Below are 17,950 nucleotides of genomic sequence, written 5' to 3' on the forward strand. Positions count from 1 at the left end.
TCCCTTAGATCTAGGGATGCCAAGAAACAGTCTGGAGTCATTAAATTCGTTATCAAATAGAGCGTGTCCATCCGGAAATGTTTGTAACAGAGCGATCTGTTCAGGATTTTTAGGTTCAGAATCAACCGATACTTCCCCAAAGGTTTTTTCACCAAGATGTGGGAATAGAAACCCTAGCCTTCCTGATGTTTTAGGACCCGGATAATCACTTCCTGTTGAATCAGATCCTGCAGCAGGTTCATCATTGTGGAAGCTTTTTCTTGGTCCTTTGGAAGAGTTGTGATATAAAATCTGCTTGGGGGGCAGGGGTCTCTGAAAACTCCAGACTATCCCTGGGAGATGCTTTTCACGTACAGGCTTGTAGTTTGGTCCCACTGTAGGTATAAGGCAGACAGACAATCTTCCCCCCCACTGGGGGGGGATTGACATTTGTTCTTAGGGGGCTGGTCTGGGGGATCTGAAGAGAACTCCTCACCTTACACCCCTTTGGGAGACCCAACGGTTCTTCTAGTCTTGATTCCTATTTTTTGTGGGGCTGTTGAACAGCACGAAAATTCTTCTTGAGCGGTTGTTTTTTTGGAAGGGAAAGCCTTTTTCTTGTCAGCTGTCCTGTCTAAGACCGTTTCAAGGTCTAGACCAAAAAGAAGATCACCTGAAAAAGGTAGGCCACATAGTTTTATCTTGGAAGCTGGGTTACCAGACCAAGTTTTTAGCCAGACAGCACGTCTGGCTGAGTTCACCAGCGCAGACAACCTTGCTGACATCTTTACCGATTCGGCTGATGCATCAGCCATGTATTTTACTGCCTTCAGCATTAATGGAAAGGACTCCAAATGTTCTATCTGTGACATACCCGCCTCTACATGGCTCTTCAGCTTCTTTATCCAGCATTCTAGGTTCCTTGCAACAACCGTGGAAGCCATAGCTTGTTTGAGGCTGGCCGATGTGGAATCCCACAGTTTTTTCAAGAGGGAGTCCACTCTTATCCATCGCATCCTTCAGCGCGCGCCCCCCCCCCCCCCCCCCCCCCCCATGTCTCCAAAAGCTAGGCCTGTGCGACGGGAAACCTGTGAGAACACAGCATCTACACAGGGTTTCTTATTCCATACCTCCGACTCCTTATCGTCTAAGGGAAACCTTCTCTTAAGGGTCTTAGAAAGGAAGGGGACTCTCTCAGGGTCCTTCCATTCTTTCTTCACTGCGTCCAAGAGGATTCTATGGACTGGAAAAACTGTTTAGTGTCATCTAGTCCTTGGTATATTTTATCATGAGCCAACAGTTGCACCTTTTCCTCCTGGATCTTGAAGGTAGTGTAGATCGCTCTCAAAAAGGTTATCCACTTTCTCCAGTGACAGTTTGTACCTAGAGGCTTGGCTATCATCTTCCTCGTCTGAATTCCTGAGGGAAGAGTACTTGTCCCCTCATCCCCTGAGTCAATTACCTCTGCTGTTCTAGGTGGATGCCCTAGGGCTGGACGGTGTATGCTGGGGCACAACCTGACCTGCCGGGCTCTGTACCAGCATAGTTTTGACCAAAGTCAATGAGTTCGTAAGCTCTCGTACTGAAGAGAACAAGTCAATGTATTGCTGGGATGTTTACTCTTCAATCAACTTCTTAATACAGGACCTGCATATTGCTTTCTGCCACAAATCCATGAGGGGGTTCTTGCAGTAAGGGCATTTCCTCTGACTTTGTGGGTTTGAATGCTTGGTTTTTCCCAACGCTTTTTCTTGCAATGAACGAAATTCACCTAAGGGTCCCCCTTAACACTTTCCTGCCCTTAGTGCAAAAAATAGACCACTAGACAGAAGGAAAAGGTGCCCCGGAGCAGTGCAAAACCCCAGTTACAGCAACCACCATGTCCAAACTGCAGGGTCCGAGCGAAGTTAACTCTGACTGTGCAGCCACAGGCTCCCTGCAGGGAGGATCACACAAATAACCAAAGCATAAGTCCATATGGAGTAGAATTATGGTACCACCGTACCCTTCTTACCTGGGCCTGACTGGTGCACCTGCTTCCACCGTAGCTGTCGGTCTCTTGTCCATCCTTAGAGAGCGCAGCAGGGACTGAGAAAGAACACATCTGGTTTTAAATTACCCGGTGTCATCGAGGCCAGAAACCTGAAGCCCCGGTCGATAGACCCACCACCCAGCCTTTGTGTTCCAGGCAACAGGAACCACTTTCCGTCACGTCACCAGACATGAAATCACCTGCCAGCCAGGACCCGCCATGCCACCGACCAGTAATGGCATACCGCCCAGCAACCTGAGCCATACCAGCAGACCCCGGGCACTCAGACACCTCCTGCAGGCCATTGCTTCCCCTGAGCTGGAGAGGCTGGGGACCCAGAAAACCCCCCGCCTGTACTGGGAGGGTGCTGGGATGGTCACTGCACTCCAGGCAGACACCTTAAGGCAAGCCTTCTCCCTCCACCTTGGAAAGAGTGCAGCTCCCTGGTTCCAGCATGCACTTCCACCATGGCAGGGGAAACAATAAATGAAGCCATGGTGGAAGAGGAGAGATTTAAAGGCTGCATGTGTTTCCTGTGCTCTTCATTTTCTCTGACATTCCCTACCATCAGATGAAATAAAAGCTGTTCGGATAAGTGATGCAATGTTCCAAAAAATAATCAGCAAGTCCAGTTGTGTTTCTCTATACTACAGCCAGTGAAACAGATTTAGCAAATATAAAAACACTTAAAGCACAATGCTACATTTACACCAGAAGAAAACTTGTTTACAACTGCGGATGAGAGCAGCTATTCACGACTTTCCACACAGCCTGCGATTACCTGCAGTGATCACTGCTAGACACACACAAGTAATCACTAGCTGTGCAGAAACTCGCAAACAGCTGCGGCTGCTGGAGACCTGTCAGTGCTTGTGCACTCACTTTTTGGCTAAAAAGGATAGAAGGGTTTAGTTCCACTTTAAAGTGAAAAAAATCAAAATGCTATTTAACTTTTAAAGCGGTAGCAAACTTGCAGGGGAAAGAAAAAAAAAAAACACTTTCTCCCTGCAAGGTAAAGGCATAATGTGCTAGTATGCATTGCATACTAGCACATTATGAAAGACTTACCTTGATGCGAAGCCCTCAAGTTTCACCACTGTAGAGGCTTCCATCTTCACCCAGACGTCCTTCCAGGTTCACAGGCTGCAGCTGCTTGAACAGCCGAACCACAATGACATCACTCCTGCGCACGCATCATGCCACAGCACAGAGCTCTGAAGGAATTTGCATGGGTATGCGGTTCCTTTAGCCCTGGTTCACACCAGTGCGATTATAAAGACATTCTTTTTGGTCTGCTCCATGCTACCTGTTGATGGCAGTTGACTCTCCAGATTCTTGCTTTTGTGATGAGCAATCCTAGGAGTGAGGTTTCCCTGCAATGGTTCTTTTGCAACAGGCATACATCTACTTGTCGTGAGACTATTACAAGCTGATCTGCCGGCAGGCTAATGCACAGGCGTTTCTGATCATCACTTGAGATCCAACATATCTATCTGGTAAGCAGTTTGTATTATTACTCCTTACATCTCATACTGCTGGATTGAAGATTAGATGCCCTGGTTCTTAAAGAACTATATAAGGACTTGCCTCTGTTCATTTTGATGCTACATGGACTCTTCTTGGGTTTATACACTCTTTAAAATCACACGTTTGATAGGTTTTATTTTTTATGTTCGATATATTCACATATTTGAAGGTGAGTTTTTTTATTTTTTGCTTGCGCATTTTTATATATTCACATAGTCGTTTTTTTGGACTGGATTTGCGCACTTTTCTGTTTATTTTGTTTTAAGTATCTAAAGTTGCAGCAGTCACTACGCATGCACTTATATTAATTCATTTGGTTGCTGTGCTTTTTTTGGTAAGCGCAAATATTCCTTTGTCCATCATATACGATTTTAAAGACAGGCTGCTTAAGTGCGACTTCAAAAGCAGTGAGATTTCATGTGCAGCTTGTCATCTGTCTGACTTAATTTAACAGATGTCAATGCAAGTTGCACTGAAATAGTGCAGGAACCTTTTTCAAAGTCACTGCAACTGGAGCAATATGAACGGTTCCGGTGCTGCAAATGGGTGCGACTTGTCATCCAACTTTGAACTGTCAAGTCGCATGACAAGCCACACTGGTGTGAACCAGGGCTCAGCACGCATGCACCGGTAATGTCACCAGCTGCCAAACAAGCAAATATCTCTTAAACCAGGGATATGCAATTAGCAGACCTCCAGCTGTTGCAGAACTACAAGTCCCATGAGGCATAGCAAGACTGACAGCCACAAGCATGACACCCAGAGGCATGATGTACTTGTAGTTTTGCAACAGCTGGAGGTCCGCTAATTGCATATCCCTGTCCTATACAGTACACATTTAGGAGATATTCATTTAATCTACAGGTAACCTTTATTATAAGCTGTACATAGAAATAAAAATCCTGGATTTACTACCACATTAAGCCAAACTCAAAGAAAAATTTGGAAGGTGCAGTTATTAGGGCAGAACTCCCCTAGCATCTGCTGACCTGTCAACTGCTCGACCCCACACTAGACTCACTTCAGAAAGCTTTAGCAAAAGGATAAGGAGCTTCATTTTTAGGCCCCATGCACACTGGGCATATAGCTGTTGGTGTGCTCAACCTTTGAAAGAGCAAGGGTCACTTAAGTGATGGGGTTTCACTGCCCCCAAACTGCAAATGTATACAAGCCCTTACCGTCCTGAGCCCCCTATAAGGTTGCTTTCACACTAATACGCTGCAGTTTACACCTGCAGCTTTCCTGTGGGTTAGCTGCACTGAGCCATTGACTTCTATTACACCTTGCAAGTGTGTGGCATGTTCTGAAAGAACACCAAACCCACAGGAAATAGAAGGCCATGTCTCAGTGCACTGCACCTGTGGATCAGTATGAAAACAGCCCAATAACCCCCCCCCCCCCCCCTCAGAAGTGCTAATATGCCCATTGCAAAAGTGCAGTGTATGATGTTTAATACACTGACCTATTCAGGCTTCTGCTGGGATCACTCTCGAGGCTGCTAGAAAGCTCCCAGGTGAAATTCACTTGGTATCACCCCTCCTGGGACAGGAGCCAGCACTACACAGGAAGCATTTAGTTATGCAGCTCCTGTTCTCTCCATGGCCACCTGCTTCCCTCACTGCCGGCTCCATGCACTCCAATTCTCTGGGACAGCATCCTACGGATCTCAATCTGGGCTTGGCTACCCGGCCATCCCAGTGCATTGAGGTTGCAGGCCATAGGTTGAGAACCCCGATCATAGGGTCTGACATACAAGTCTAGGAGTATGCTAAACCTGTTTGAAACAGGTCAAATGCACCTGTCAATGGAAGCTAAGGCTTCACACACATGGACATTTAGAGGCTGGCTGCAAAATCCTAGCGCATAAAATCCCAGGAGCTTTCTGCTGCCCATGGAGCCGCATGCATGGCGTACACAATACAAATGGATGGCTGTAAGGAGATAGGTCGATTGCATCTTAAATTACTGTATACCCACACATGACATTTACCTTTTTTGTCCTTTGTATACATGCCAACACAGAAGTGTGCACCCACATGGTGGTCAGATTGGAGGCATCCCAATAGGCAACAATGGGACAGCCGGCACAGGTGTGTGTGTGGGGGGGGTGTTACACCAACACCTGTGCGTTCCCCACGACCGTAAAACACGGCCCTGCCTGGGACATGGATGCAATGTCCGCATGTGAGGGAGGCCTTGGATGGCTAAAAACTTTAAAGGGGTTGTAAAGGTACTTTTTTTACCCTAATTCACCCTATGCGTTAAGGTGAAAACACACCTGCCAGTGACCAGCCTGCCCGTTTTACTTACCTGAGCCCTAGCACTTGACCCACCGTCTCTCTGCCCGGGGTTTTGATTGGATAGATTAATAGCAGTGCAGCCATTGGCTCCCGCTGCTGTCAAATACAATGACACAGGCACCAGCCCGAGTCCTGCATTCAGCCTCTATGGACACCGAATGATGGACTCGGGAGTGTGCCCGCACGGTAACCCCCCCCCCGGGAGAGCGCTTCTCCTAGGGTAGTGATAGCGAACCTTGGCACCCCAGATGTTTTGGAACTACATTGCCCATGATGCTCGGCTACAATGCAGAGTGCATGAACATCATGGGAAATGTAGTTCCAAAACATCTGGGGTGCCCAGGTTCACCACTGTCCTAGGGGGGTTATCTGATGTGGGGAGGAGCCGCCGAGGGACCCCAATAGAGCAGGTGCGAGGCCAAACCAGCTGCACAGTGGAGACAAGTATGATATGTTTGTTATTTTTAAAATGAACCCTTACAATCACTTTAAGTCTGCCAAGCCATGCACCCCCCTGGCTGGAAGGCACATACAGGAGACATGCAAAAAAATATACCCACCTGAAAGACAGTCGCCTGGCAGGGGTTGGCACAGCGGGGTTAGGTCTGGATAACCTCTCCTTCAGCTCCCTGCTTCCTCTGCCCATTGCCCGGGCCGGAGGGTCCTGTTTGCCCAGATAGCTGCCCATGAGTAACAGCAAGGAAGCAGGCGTCCACCTCAAGCCCGGCTCCCTCTGCCTTCTATATCCCACAGGCCTCTGCCGCCTCCCCGAGGCTCCTCCTCCTCCTCCCGTCAGCTGCCTCCACACGGCGGTCCCCGAGGTGCTATAGTAAAGCCAGGCGCCGACTGCACACAGCCCCAGAGCGCTGAGCACAGGGAAGAAGTAGAGCACTAGGAGGAGAAGCAGGGCCGCGGGCACGAGCACAAGCACCGGCTGCACCTCCTGACTCCGCCAGGCCCGGAGCACCCGCTTCAACCTTACCCACCACCCTCCTCCGTGCCCGCTGGACGGACACATGATCCCCCGCGCGCCGCGCCAGGCCTTAAATACCCAGCCTGCCCCGCGCCCGCTATCCCCTGGCCGTCACATCCCGTGTCACCAGGCAACGAGCCCACGTCACGCCCACAAATTCATTTCAAAATGACTCCCGCAGCCTGTCTTTGTCAGCCGAAGAAGAACGACACTTCCGCCGGCTGTTTATTGGCCCCGCTTTGGAGTCGGTCACTGGATTTTCTGAAAGTCATGTGATAAAGAGAATGAGCAGAGCGCGCTCCCCCTCAGCCAATCAGGAATAGAGATTTGGTCACATGTGAGGATCAAGAGAGTGCGAGGTTGTTTGATAAAGAGTGAAAGTTATGTAGACCTCTGGAGGAGGAGGAATAGTGAGGTGTGTGAGCCCTCTAACCCGGGAGATACTGCCTGTGTGCTCTTTAGTTTGGGGTATTACCAGAGGAAGAACCCTAAATGGAGCATCCCTTAAAGCGTAGTTCCAGTCATTTGTTTATTAAAAGTCAGCAGCTATAAAAAGTGTAATAATAAACACACACTCACCTGTCCAGCGGTCCACTCACCCCTGCTGTGTCCTCTCAGCGGCGCCGCCATCTCTACTATGGGCACCCGGCTGTGACAGCTTGCAGCTTCACAGCTGGGTGCCCACTGAACATGCGTGAGCGGCGCTGTGGTCTGTGACTGGCCCAGAAGACCTCTAGGACCTGTCATATGTCCCAGAAGACTGGGAGAGCTTCTGCTTCCCATCGACTAGGCGACCAGAGCGGAAGTGGGAGCAGGTACCTGTGTAATTTGGGTACCTGCACCTCCCCAAAAACACAGTTTCACAAACAGGAGCCGGGGAGGAGGCCTTAAAGTGGATGTAAACCTGATTCATGAAATTTAAACTGGGCACATATATCTGCAGTGTTTTCTTATCTCTCTTCAAAGCACTGAGTCCTGTGGCTTTCTTCTGCTCCGTTCTGTTATCAGCCTGATAACTTGTGACGTGATAAAACCAGGCTGAATTTTGTGTCAGGGAGGATGCTATAAATAGTTTGATCTACACAGTCAAAGCCCCCCAGTATCTAAAGTCCTAACTTTAAATTCTGAGAGTCCCCACAGTGGAAACACATGCATTATAATGGATAGGTGGAGAGCCTGGAGGGAGCCCACCCCTCCTTAAAGGCACAGGGGTGAACTGGACACCCAGCACATAGTACTATGGCAGCAAAGGTGTCCAGTACGCCGCCTTACCAATAATTTAACAGTGCAAATGGCCACTGCCCTCACCTATAACTGGCCTTTGCAGCAAGGAGCACATGGAAGGGCAATCCATGCAAAACCGAAGAAATTCTCTGCTCAACTTATTGACCAGCCTGCTAACCAACCAAATTGTCCTGTCTAACAGTATGTATTAAAAACTGGGGTGCCTTGATAGGGCTCTGTAGCTTACACATGCATTTGCAAATATGTGCAAACTAAACCCTTGTTTTTAACGCATACTGTTAAGCAGGCTACACACTATACAATTTTTGAGCAATTTTCTTGTACAACTTTACTTTAGATATACCAAAACCATATAATATGGAGGTCGAACTTAAACACGTTAAATGCACATGCAGGCCCTTGCACTACATAGTTGAAGGTAGATCTACAGGAAATTGAACAACAAAAATTGTATAATGTGTATCCAGCTTTAGACGGGACAATTCGGTTGGTTAGAAGGCTGGTCGGTAAGTTGAGCCGGGAATTCCTTTGGTTTTGTTTCAGGTATACGTGATTTAGTGGTAATGTATTTCTTCATTTTATTTACAAAATACATTATTTTAACCGCTTAAGGACTGCCCCACTTACATATACTGCAGCAGAGCGTCCTTTAGCGCAAAATCACGTACCTGTACGTGATTTTTTTCTTCCAGGTCTGAGGCCACAGGCGCCAGTAACCTGGTCCTGCTGTGATTGAACACAGTGGGAGCCAATCAGCAGGTCCAGGACCCGCCGATCATTCTCAAGGCAGACAGAATGGCAATCTGCCTATGTAAACAAGGCAGATCACCGTTCTGTGACAGAAGACAGAGATCTTGTGTTTTTGCTAAGCATGAACACGGATCTCCATCTTCTTACAGTACATGCACCCCCCCACCCCAGTTAGAAAGCACCCCCTAGGGACATATTTAACCCTTTGATTGCCCACAATGTTAACCCCTTCCCTGCCAATGTCATTGGTACAATGACAGTGCACATTTTTTTTAGCACGGATCACTGTATTAGTGTCACCGGTCCCCATTAAGTGTCACTTAGTGTCTGATCTGTCCTCCGCAATGTTGCAGTCCCGCTATAAGTCGCTGATCATTACTAGTAAAAAAAAAAAAAACAATCATAATACGCTTATTGGGATATTTTTTTTACCAAAAACATGTAGTAGAATAAATATTGGCCTAAATTGATGAAGGTATATATTTGGAAAAGTAGTATGGACTTATAGGCACCAATAGTAAAAAATAAAAAGGTTTTATTAGTAACAATTCACAAATAATAATATAAAAAAAAAAAAAAACATAAAAACATTACTGCAGCATCCTACAGTTTGACATTGATATCTCCGACTCTAGCCACTGAATCAGGATCAAGGAATCTGGCGACCCTGATAGTATTCAGCACGACTGGAATAATTTGTTGTAATAATGGATAAGCTCTACATGTTTCGCGATGTGTGCTTCTTCAGGAGCTTATTTCCATTTTTCTATACCCAAAGACATTGGATATAGTACAAATAGTAGCTTCTCAGCGTAAATAATAAAAGAGGGGCTTATTTAACGACTGTCAACAGTACCATCAACTTGGAAAGGCATCTCACTTGGTAGTATAAACTTGTATAATTCAGTATAGGAATACTGATTGGTGAACAATTGGTCAATTAGGGACCAGTCATCTGTATCATAGTTGTAAGTGATCACCAACGTGTGCCAAAACAGATCCAAGGTCGGATTTTCTAACGTGAAATGTTAGATGTGAGCTTGTTGTCAGAAAGTCCGACCGTGTGTATGCTCCATCGAACATTTGCTGTCAGACTTTCCCCCAACAAATGTTGCCTAGCAGGTTCTCAAATTTTCCGCCAACAAAACTTTGTTGTCAGAAAGTCCGATCGTGTGTACACAAGTCAGTGCACAAAAGTCCACACATGCTCAGAAGCAGAAACGGCCAGTCTTGTAAACTAGCGTTCGTAATGGAGAATTAACATCCGTGACGTGGCAAATTAGGAAATCTCCAAATTCAGCACTCTTCTTCTTTAATGGGATAATAATGAAGCTGCTTTGCTGGTGATACTGATGGAGTTATTTCAAACAAATTTTCAAAGGCTTTTTTTTTTCAAGTGATATCAAGAATAATAATAATTATAATAATAATAGCGCAAAATAAAAAACGCAAAAAGAAAAAGCACAAATCAACACTCACCAACCTTCTACTAACATGAAATTAGCAGAAGGAGCCCAAAGGGTGGCGCTAAAGAGCTGAAAAACCACACGTCACTACGTTCGTAATTGTTGCCCAACATTTGGGTGATCGTGTGTATGCAAGACAAGTTGGAGCCAACAACCTGCGAACAAAATTCCACGGTTTTGTTGTCAGAAAGTCCGATCGTGTGTACGGGGCATTAGACATGTCAAACATTTTGAGCCCGGCCGCAGGAACACGGTGGAGAAATGGCAGTGGCTAAAGTTGGAGATATCAATGCTAAACTGTAGGATGCTGCAGTAATGTTTTTATGTCTTTTTATATGTGAATTGTTACTAATAAAAAACTTTTTATTTTTTACTATTGGTGTCTATAAGTCCATACTTCTTTTCCAAATATAGATCTTCAACATTAGGATGTGGTACACTATACCATTGCCATTCTGTGTTGGTGTATTTGTCTAAATATCTATCTAACGTGATAAAGAAATTAGATTTTTTACATTTTTTTTATTGGATAGGTTTTCTAGCAGAAAGTAAAAACAGTTTTTTTTCAAAATTGTCTTTTTTTGTTTATAGCGCAAAAAATAAAAGCTGCAGAGGTGATCAAATACCACTAAAAGAAAGCTCTATTTGTGGGATAAAAAGGACGTCAATTTTATCTGGGTACAACGTCGCACGACTTTGCAATTGTCAGTTAAAGTAACGCAGTGCTGTATCTCAAAAAATGGCCTGGTCGTGAAGGGGGTAAAACCTTCTGGGACTGAAGTGGTTAACATGCTCTCTTCATAAAAAATATTTATTGTAGACATAGAAGACAACTGGCCACAGCACAAAAATATTTTATTTTACGTTTGTATGTTGAAAAATTACCGCCAAAACATTAAAAATTATTGATCGATATAGCTTCTCTCATCTGCATACATATCACTTCATCAATGTACAGGGTATTCTCTTTAACCTGAATTTCTTCTTCTAAAGATAGCTGGTTACGGATCAAGCCTTTTAATTCAGCTTCTGCTTGGTTTAGCGTTTCACGCAGTCTGCAAACAAAAAGACAAATTGTTGACTTTTATATGTTTAAAGAAGAAATTCAATACATGAAAACAGGATGGAGGTTCAGCTCAAACTTATTGAAAGGGCCTATGGAGCCTTCAATATTTCACCAGGAAAACCCACCACCAGACTGGATACCGAATTGTCCTATATGGAAATATACTTTTCCCAGTGATAGTAGCTTTTTGGAGGGGAGCTGCTCTTATATGAAAGGGTTATGACTCCTCTTATTACATTATGTGGAACAATTTCAGGGGCTCAATTTTTTCCTCTGTTATGGTGCCAGCACATTTCTATATTGCATCTTGAACAGAAAGCTACAACCGGCCCTCAGACCATATCTTAAAGCGGAACAAAACCCTCCAATCCTTTACAGCCAAGGAAGACACCATCTTAGCTTCTGTGTGATCTACAGTTGCCATGGTGCTGCACATGTGATCAGTTATGACACCAGCTATTTGAGGGCTTGAAAAATCGGTTGAGAGCAGATATAAACAGTGGCAAATTTGACCGTTATCAGCAGAGGCATGCCTTGAAAGTAAGGCCCCTTTCACATGAGCATTCTGTCTGTCCACTGATGGAAGAAACACGGACAGCAAGTCATTTCTGGGGGGAAAACAGATGTAAACAAATGTTCATCCATTTACGTCCATGGCCATTTAGTTCAATTTTTTTAAATGGAACAGCAAACATTCAGATCTGTTGAACCAGAATGGAACAGATGTAAACGGATGCCGTCCAGATCTGTTCTGTTAATGTCCTTTTTTAGGCCTAATAAACTGAACTGAAGACAGATGTGCAAACTGATATCAACTGATGTAGGGCCTTTTCACACAGGAGGCCGATTGGACCCTCCGGTCTCCTCTATGGAGTAACTGGTGTCAACGGACATTTGTCTGTTGACACCTGCGGACATCAGATCTGATCCTGTCTGCTAAAAATAGACAAATGGGACTCCGTTCCCCACCCGTCTAGCAGATTGGATCGGATGGCAGTTGGGTGTAAATGGACAGGCGGTCCGTTTACATCTGGCCACCCATATAGGGGAGCAGGCTGTCTGTGCCTGCTCTGCATTAAAAAAACCAACATGAGCCAACCATCCAGCTGCTCAGAGGGGATCAGCAGACAGATTCCCCGCTGAGCAGGCAGACTCCAACAGAGCCCCTCCTGTGTGTAAGGGGTCATAATCTGAATCTGTTCATCAGTTTTTTCTTAGTAAAAAATGTGACTGAACAGATGACGTGTGTGAGAAAGAGGCCTTACCGTTTTGGGAAACAGTTAAATCAGTGAGTATAAGTTCCACTTCCCGACCAGGCCATAGCTGAATGACGGCTACAGCACCGTCGGCTTATTCTGGAAGGGCGAACAGGGATGTCCTCCCAGAATCGCGCTTCCAGAGTGCCCCCTGGGGCATGCACCTGGCAATGTCCGCATCATGGATCATGGTAAAGGGCCAAAGACAGCGGCACTTTACCACATGATCGCTCCGTCCAATGACGGAGCAATCAATTGTCAACAAACTGGCTCTCGCATGCTGTACACACCGATCGGTACAGCGAGTGAGGAGAGGAGGGAGACTGCAGCAGTACTCACCCGTGCCTCACCCATGCCCATCTGTGCCCCATACATGTCCATCTGTGCCTCAGTTATGCCTATCAATGCCTCATCCATGCCTCAATAATGCCCATCTGTGCCTCAATAATGCCCATCTGTGTCTTAGAAATGTCTTATAAATCAACAACTTTGTGTAAAAAAAAAAAAAAAAAAAAAGTTTTCATTGGGGTTTCATACGTTGGGGTGTTTGCTTTCCAAAATGGGATCATTTTGTGGAAGTTCTTATTGTCTTGGTGCTCCAGGGTCTTCAAAAGTGTGATTGTCAGGAAATTATATGTGAAATTTATGCTCATAGAACGCCTGGAGGTGCTACTTGCATGTCGGGCCTCTGTATGTGACCAGTCTATGTAAAAGTCTCACACATGTGGTATCACCATACTCAGGAGGAGTAGCAGAATGTGTTTTGGGGTGTAATTGCAAGTATGCCTATACAGTGTGTGAGAAATAACTTGGTATACAATTCTGTGAAGTAAAAAAACAAAATCTTCATTTTGCAAAGAATTGTGGGTACAAATTACAACTTAAAAAAAAAAAACCTCACCATGCCTCTTACTAAATGAATTGGAATGTCTACTTTCCAAAAAGGGGTCATTTGGGGGTATTTGGACTTTTCTGGCTTGTTAGTGCCTCAAGAAATGAGATAGGCCATCAGTACATCAGGTGTGATTAATTGTTAATGATTGCCACCATAGCTTGTAGACGCTATAACTTTCACAAAGACCAAATATATACTTATTTGGGTTATTTTTACCAAGGATATGTAGCAGTATAACTTTTGAACAAAATCTATAAAGAAAAATTACTAATTTGCAAAATTTTATAACCGAAATGAATAAAAATTCATTTTTTTTACAAAATGTTCAGTCTTTATTCATTTATAGCGCAAAAAATAAAAACCCAGTAGTTATTAAATACCACCAAAAGAAAGCTCTATTTGAGTGCAAAAAAGGACAAAAATTTTATATGGGTACAGTGTTGCATGACTGAGTAATTGTCATTCAAAATGTGAGAGGACTGAAAGCTGAAAATTGGTCTGGTTACGAAGGGGGTATAAGTGCCCAGTGGGTAAGTGGTTAAAGCAGGACTAAACCCTTCTATCCATTGCAGCCAAGGAGGGTACCATCTTATATGAACTAAAAAAATATACAGACTCCTCATCAAGTACAGCATTAGTATTCAGTGAAAATACTGTATATGCTCACATACAAAAAAACAGTACAAAGTGCAGTAAAAAGCAATAAAAACATAGATCAATGCTAGTACATGTGTGCACATGTACTAGCATTGATCTATGAGAATAAAACTCTGATCAAGCTACAATTTTAAAAGGATAGGTTTGTTGAACAAGGCTGAAATAGATAGGGTCACTTGGGAGGTTCTTAATATTCCTAGGGAGCAGTTGAGAAACAGCAAACAGGAAGCTCCCAAGTAAGGTTTTCACTAATGGGGCTTCATCCAGGGGTGGCCCGTTCATTAAGGGTGCACGGGCGCCGCCCCCCCATCCATCACCACCTCCCCTATCCATGCGTTCGGCCCCTTACAGGACACCGGTGCATGGATTCCAATGCGGAGGGGCTGTTTTTTTAAAGCACCAATTAGAGCCAGAGGCTCTAATAGGCTTCAATATAGGGTGGGCTCAGCACACAGATAGTGTGCTCCGAGCCCACCCAGATGTGTTACAACAGTGAATCGATATTCGCTGTTGTAACACTGATCCTCCTCCCGGCCGATCAGGAAGCAGGTTTTGACACCGGTCACCAGATTGGCTGAAAGGGCAGGCGATCCTATTGGACGCCTAGGAGGAGGAGGGAGGAGCCGCACGGCAGGAAGCCGCTGTGATGCAGAGAGGACATAGGAGCCCACAACCCGCCGCCTGTAGGAGCCCCAACCACCGCCCGTAGGAGCCCGCAACCCGCCGCCCATAGAACCAACCAACGGAGGGGGGGGGGCTTGTGGGTGGGGAGGGGTTTGAGTGGTTGTTTACCGCATCCCCCCCCCCCAAAAAAGAAAAAAAAAACAGCCGCCACTGGCGTCTTTGCTGGTTTTAATGCTAAAGAGACAGAGAATATCTTCAATAAAAATTGGCATATTCTAATGATTGATCAAGTTTTGGGTCCACTTCTCCCTAGAACCCCTAAGTTTTTATACAGCTCCTAATTTTGAAAATAAGTTGGTACACAATGTTGTTGACCCATCATAAAGAAAACTCTTGTGGATTATGAATGGTTTTTTGCATGTTGTAGATGTAAAGGCTGTAAAGTGAAAGTGGTTCCAAAGGCAAACCTTTTTTACCTTAAAAAGGTAAATGGTCTCTGGGGACCCTGATGAAGGGGGGAGGCACTCTGGGAACCCTAATGTAAGGGGCAGGCTCTCTGGCGAACCTGAGAGGCTTTTTTGTGCATTTGCATATAGTTTATATACTGTTTTTGTGCGTGTTTGCAAAATTAAAGTGGACCGGCCTGGATGAAGTCCAGGGCCAAATTTTTGTCCCAGTCCAGCCCTGGTGCTGGATACGCTGGATGGGTGACTATCTGAAATGTGCAGCACCTACCTCACAGTAAGCGGGGGTAAAAGAAAAAGAATGGGGGTGGGTAAGTGGAGATCCATTGTAATGCATTCTTTGCATTACGATAAAAAACCCTTTTATTAGCAGCTACCCCCAGCCCCCCTTAAATACTTGCTTTATTCATGATCCAGAGCTGTTCTGTCTGCAGCAGCTCTTATCAACTCTCCCCTCCCTCACAGGCTTGGCTGACAGCAGCAGGAGCCACTGGCTCCTGCTGCTGTCAGTCAAATCCTGTGAGCAGAGTGTGAGGGTGAGTCATGCTATGTTTGCCTATACACACACATACAGCCCGGCTCGGGATTGAGCCCACACATCTGCTTCCATACGGCCGTGTGAATGAAGCCCAATAGATCTAACCAGAGGGGGAGAAAAACTTTCTGCTCCACACAGACAGATAAAGTATTTGACATCCAAGGTTTTGTTTCTTGTGACACCACACATGTGGTCTATGCCCTTCAATGTCGGTGTGGACATGAAAAGACCATGGTGCAAGCTAATTTCTTATCATATACAGGATATAGAAATTGGGTATATGAACAGTGTTTCGTTACAGGGATGTGCACAACAGAGACCCTAGCACCTTAAAATTTTGGTGGATTGAAAGGGAGACCCCGTTAAAGAGGAGTAAATAGGGTGAAGTGCATTTCACAAAAATAAAAGGAGATGTATTTTTAATATGGACACCCTGCGCCCTAAGGGCTTAAAATGTAGAGCTGGACATCAACTGCTTAATTAACGATGCTTAAAAAAGTGTGTTTTTCTTTATTTTTCTCCTATGTTGGATTTATCACTCCTGGTCTGGATACATTTGTTCAATTACAGTGTTGTTGTATTAGCAAGGTATATATTGTATGGGTATTGTATGCTGCAAAACTGATTGCAGCTGTTTCAATGCAGTCCCACTACATGGAGGCAAAATGCCTTATCTCCTATGTGCCCAGTTCACACCTCTGCTTAGGGGTGGTGTGCAGGCACAATCTGCTGAAAAAAAGTACTGCAGCTCCTACAACCCCCCCCCCCCAAACTCAGGCTCAGAGGAGAATACTGTAGAGTGGTGTCTGCAGCATTTAAATCTGCTCACTGCTGGAGGAAGAATAGATAATAACGTGATGTTACTGGACTTGACTGAAGTTAAGTGAGGGAAGCATATTGATTTATTTTTTAAGGGTGCAGCAGTGCTCCAATAAGTGTGTGTGTTTGGGGGGGGGGGCAAGTTAGGCTTTAAATTATCACAGCAGATGACCTCAGGACACCTAGTCGACTATTCAGATTGGCTATTCTGAAACAGCACAAAAGAAGAATAGTGAAAAGATAGTATCATCCTACTAATAAAAAGTGATTTAGCATACACTAAACATCGGTTGTTTGTCGGGAGTCAAGGGTCTCATCATTTGTGGATGTTTAGATCACAATTACAGCAGCCCAAAACTATTATTACCAACTTTTCAGCAGGTTCATCTTGAATATATTTGAAAACAAATCAACAATGTTGTGCTAAAAACTAGCACATGAGAGAACATCAGGTTTTTCTAACCTTTCAACATTTGTGGAAATCTCCTGAACCTCACTGATGAGTCTGTACTGGACAGGGTCTCGGCAGAGCTCTACATTAGGCCTCAGTGTTCTTGTCTCCAGGCGGGTCTGAGCCACTTTGATTGGACCTTCCTTATCGGCAATGGCTTTCTTCAGGTTTTCTATGTTCTTCTCCTGTGAAGTGATCTCATCCATAACCTTAGAAACAAATGTTTCAAAATAGATCTTATGAAAAAGATAATCTCATATTATTTAATGGGCATTGAAATTATTTGATCACATGTGCCCCTGTCTTTGTTCTACTTTTTAGAAATAGGTGTGGTATACACAAAAAAAAAAAAAAAAAGATCCTTTATCAAAGTAGTATATAAAAAAAATAGACCTCAGAACCCAGAAAGGTGTCCTTCGGTGCCTTTGGTAATCATGGTAGCATGTTGGGTGACCTCTTCACTGGGTCCACAGTTTTCATGAAGAATAATTGCATGCCTACCTATTTGCTTAGTGCAGGTTGACAGGCAGGCTAAAATTCTTCTGCGGCATCTTCTGGCTTTGTCACCATCTTTATTGCGATTAGAGTTGGGTCAAACACTTTTTTATTGTCACATCATTATTATGTTTTGTTTGAGTAAAGAAAATTTAGGTTTTCTGAGCTATGAAGAGCCTTCTGAATCTTCTCAACACCCCCTATACTCCCTTTACCTACAGCTTTCTTGCTGAATTTAGTCATAAATGTCCACGGGTTAATAGAAGAAGGAAACAAAATAAGGAATAAGTTATCAAAAACTGTAAAATTTGAGACTTGATGCTGCTCCTCTAACTCTTTCTGCCCTAGGCACTGGTCTGTGAGTGCTACAATGGTAAACCCAGCCCTGACCATACATTTACAGCCAGGTATTA

The 17,950-nt window shown here is 44.7% G+C and overlaps 2 protein-coding genes across 6 annotated transcripts in view; both read right to left on the reverse strand.

Annotated features, from left to right (window-relative positions):
• The window catches only part of POM121 (POM121 transmembrane nucleoporin), a 61,082-nt gene extending 54,054 nt beyond the window's left edge, over positions 1-7,028 (reverse strand). The window contains exon 1 of one of the 3 annotated variants that reach the window (XM_073616592.1): positions 6,399-7,028. In XM_073616592.1, coding sequence (XP_073472693.1) covers positions 6,399-6,856 — 458 coding nt within the window. In that variant the 5' untranslated portion in view covers positions 6,857-7,028. The remainder of the gene's footprint in view (positions 1-6,398) is intronic. The other 2 variants (XM_073616590.1, XM_073616591.1) reach the window with 2 other exon arrangements.
• Positions 7,029-11,110: 4,082 nt separating this feature from the next.
• TEKT1 (tektin 1) overlaps positions 11,111-17,950 on the reverse strand; it is a 47,490-nt gene continuing 40,650 nt past the window's right edge. For all 3 annotated transcript variants that reach the window (XM_073616595.1, XM_073616593.1, XM_073616594.1), the window contains exons 7-8: positions 17,055-17,251; positions 11,111-11,327 (exon numbers count right to left, since the gene is read on the reverse strand). In XM_073616595.1, coding sequence (XP_073472696.1) covers positions 11,168-11,327; positions 17,055-17,251 — 357 coding nt within the window. In that variant the 3' untranslated portion in view covers positions 11,111-11,167. The remainder of the gene's footprint in view (positions 11,328-17,054; positions 17,252-17,950) is intronic.

This window comes from Aquarana catesbeiana, linkage group LG02, assembly GCF_042186555.1.
Source record: "Aquarana catesbeiana isolate 2022-GZ linkage group LG02, ASM4218655v1, whole genome shotgun sequence".
In the NCBI taxonomy this organism is placed as follows: domain Eukaryota; kingdom Metazoa; phylum Chordata; class Amphibia; order Anura; family Ranidae; genus Aquarana; species Aquarana catesbeiana.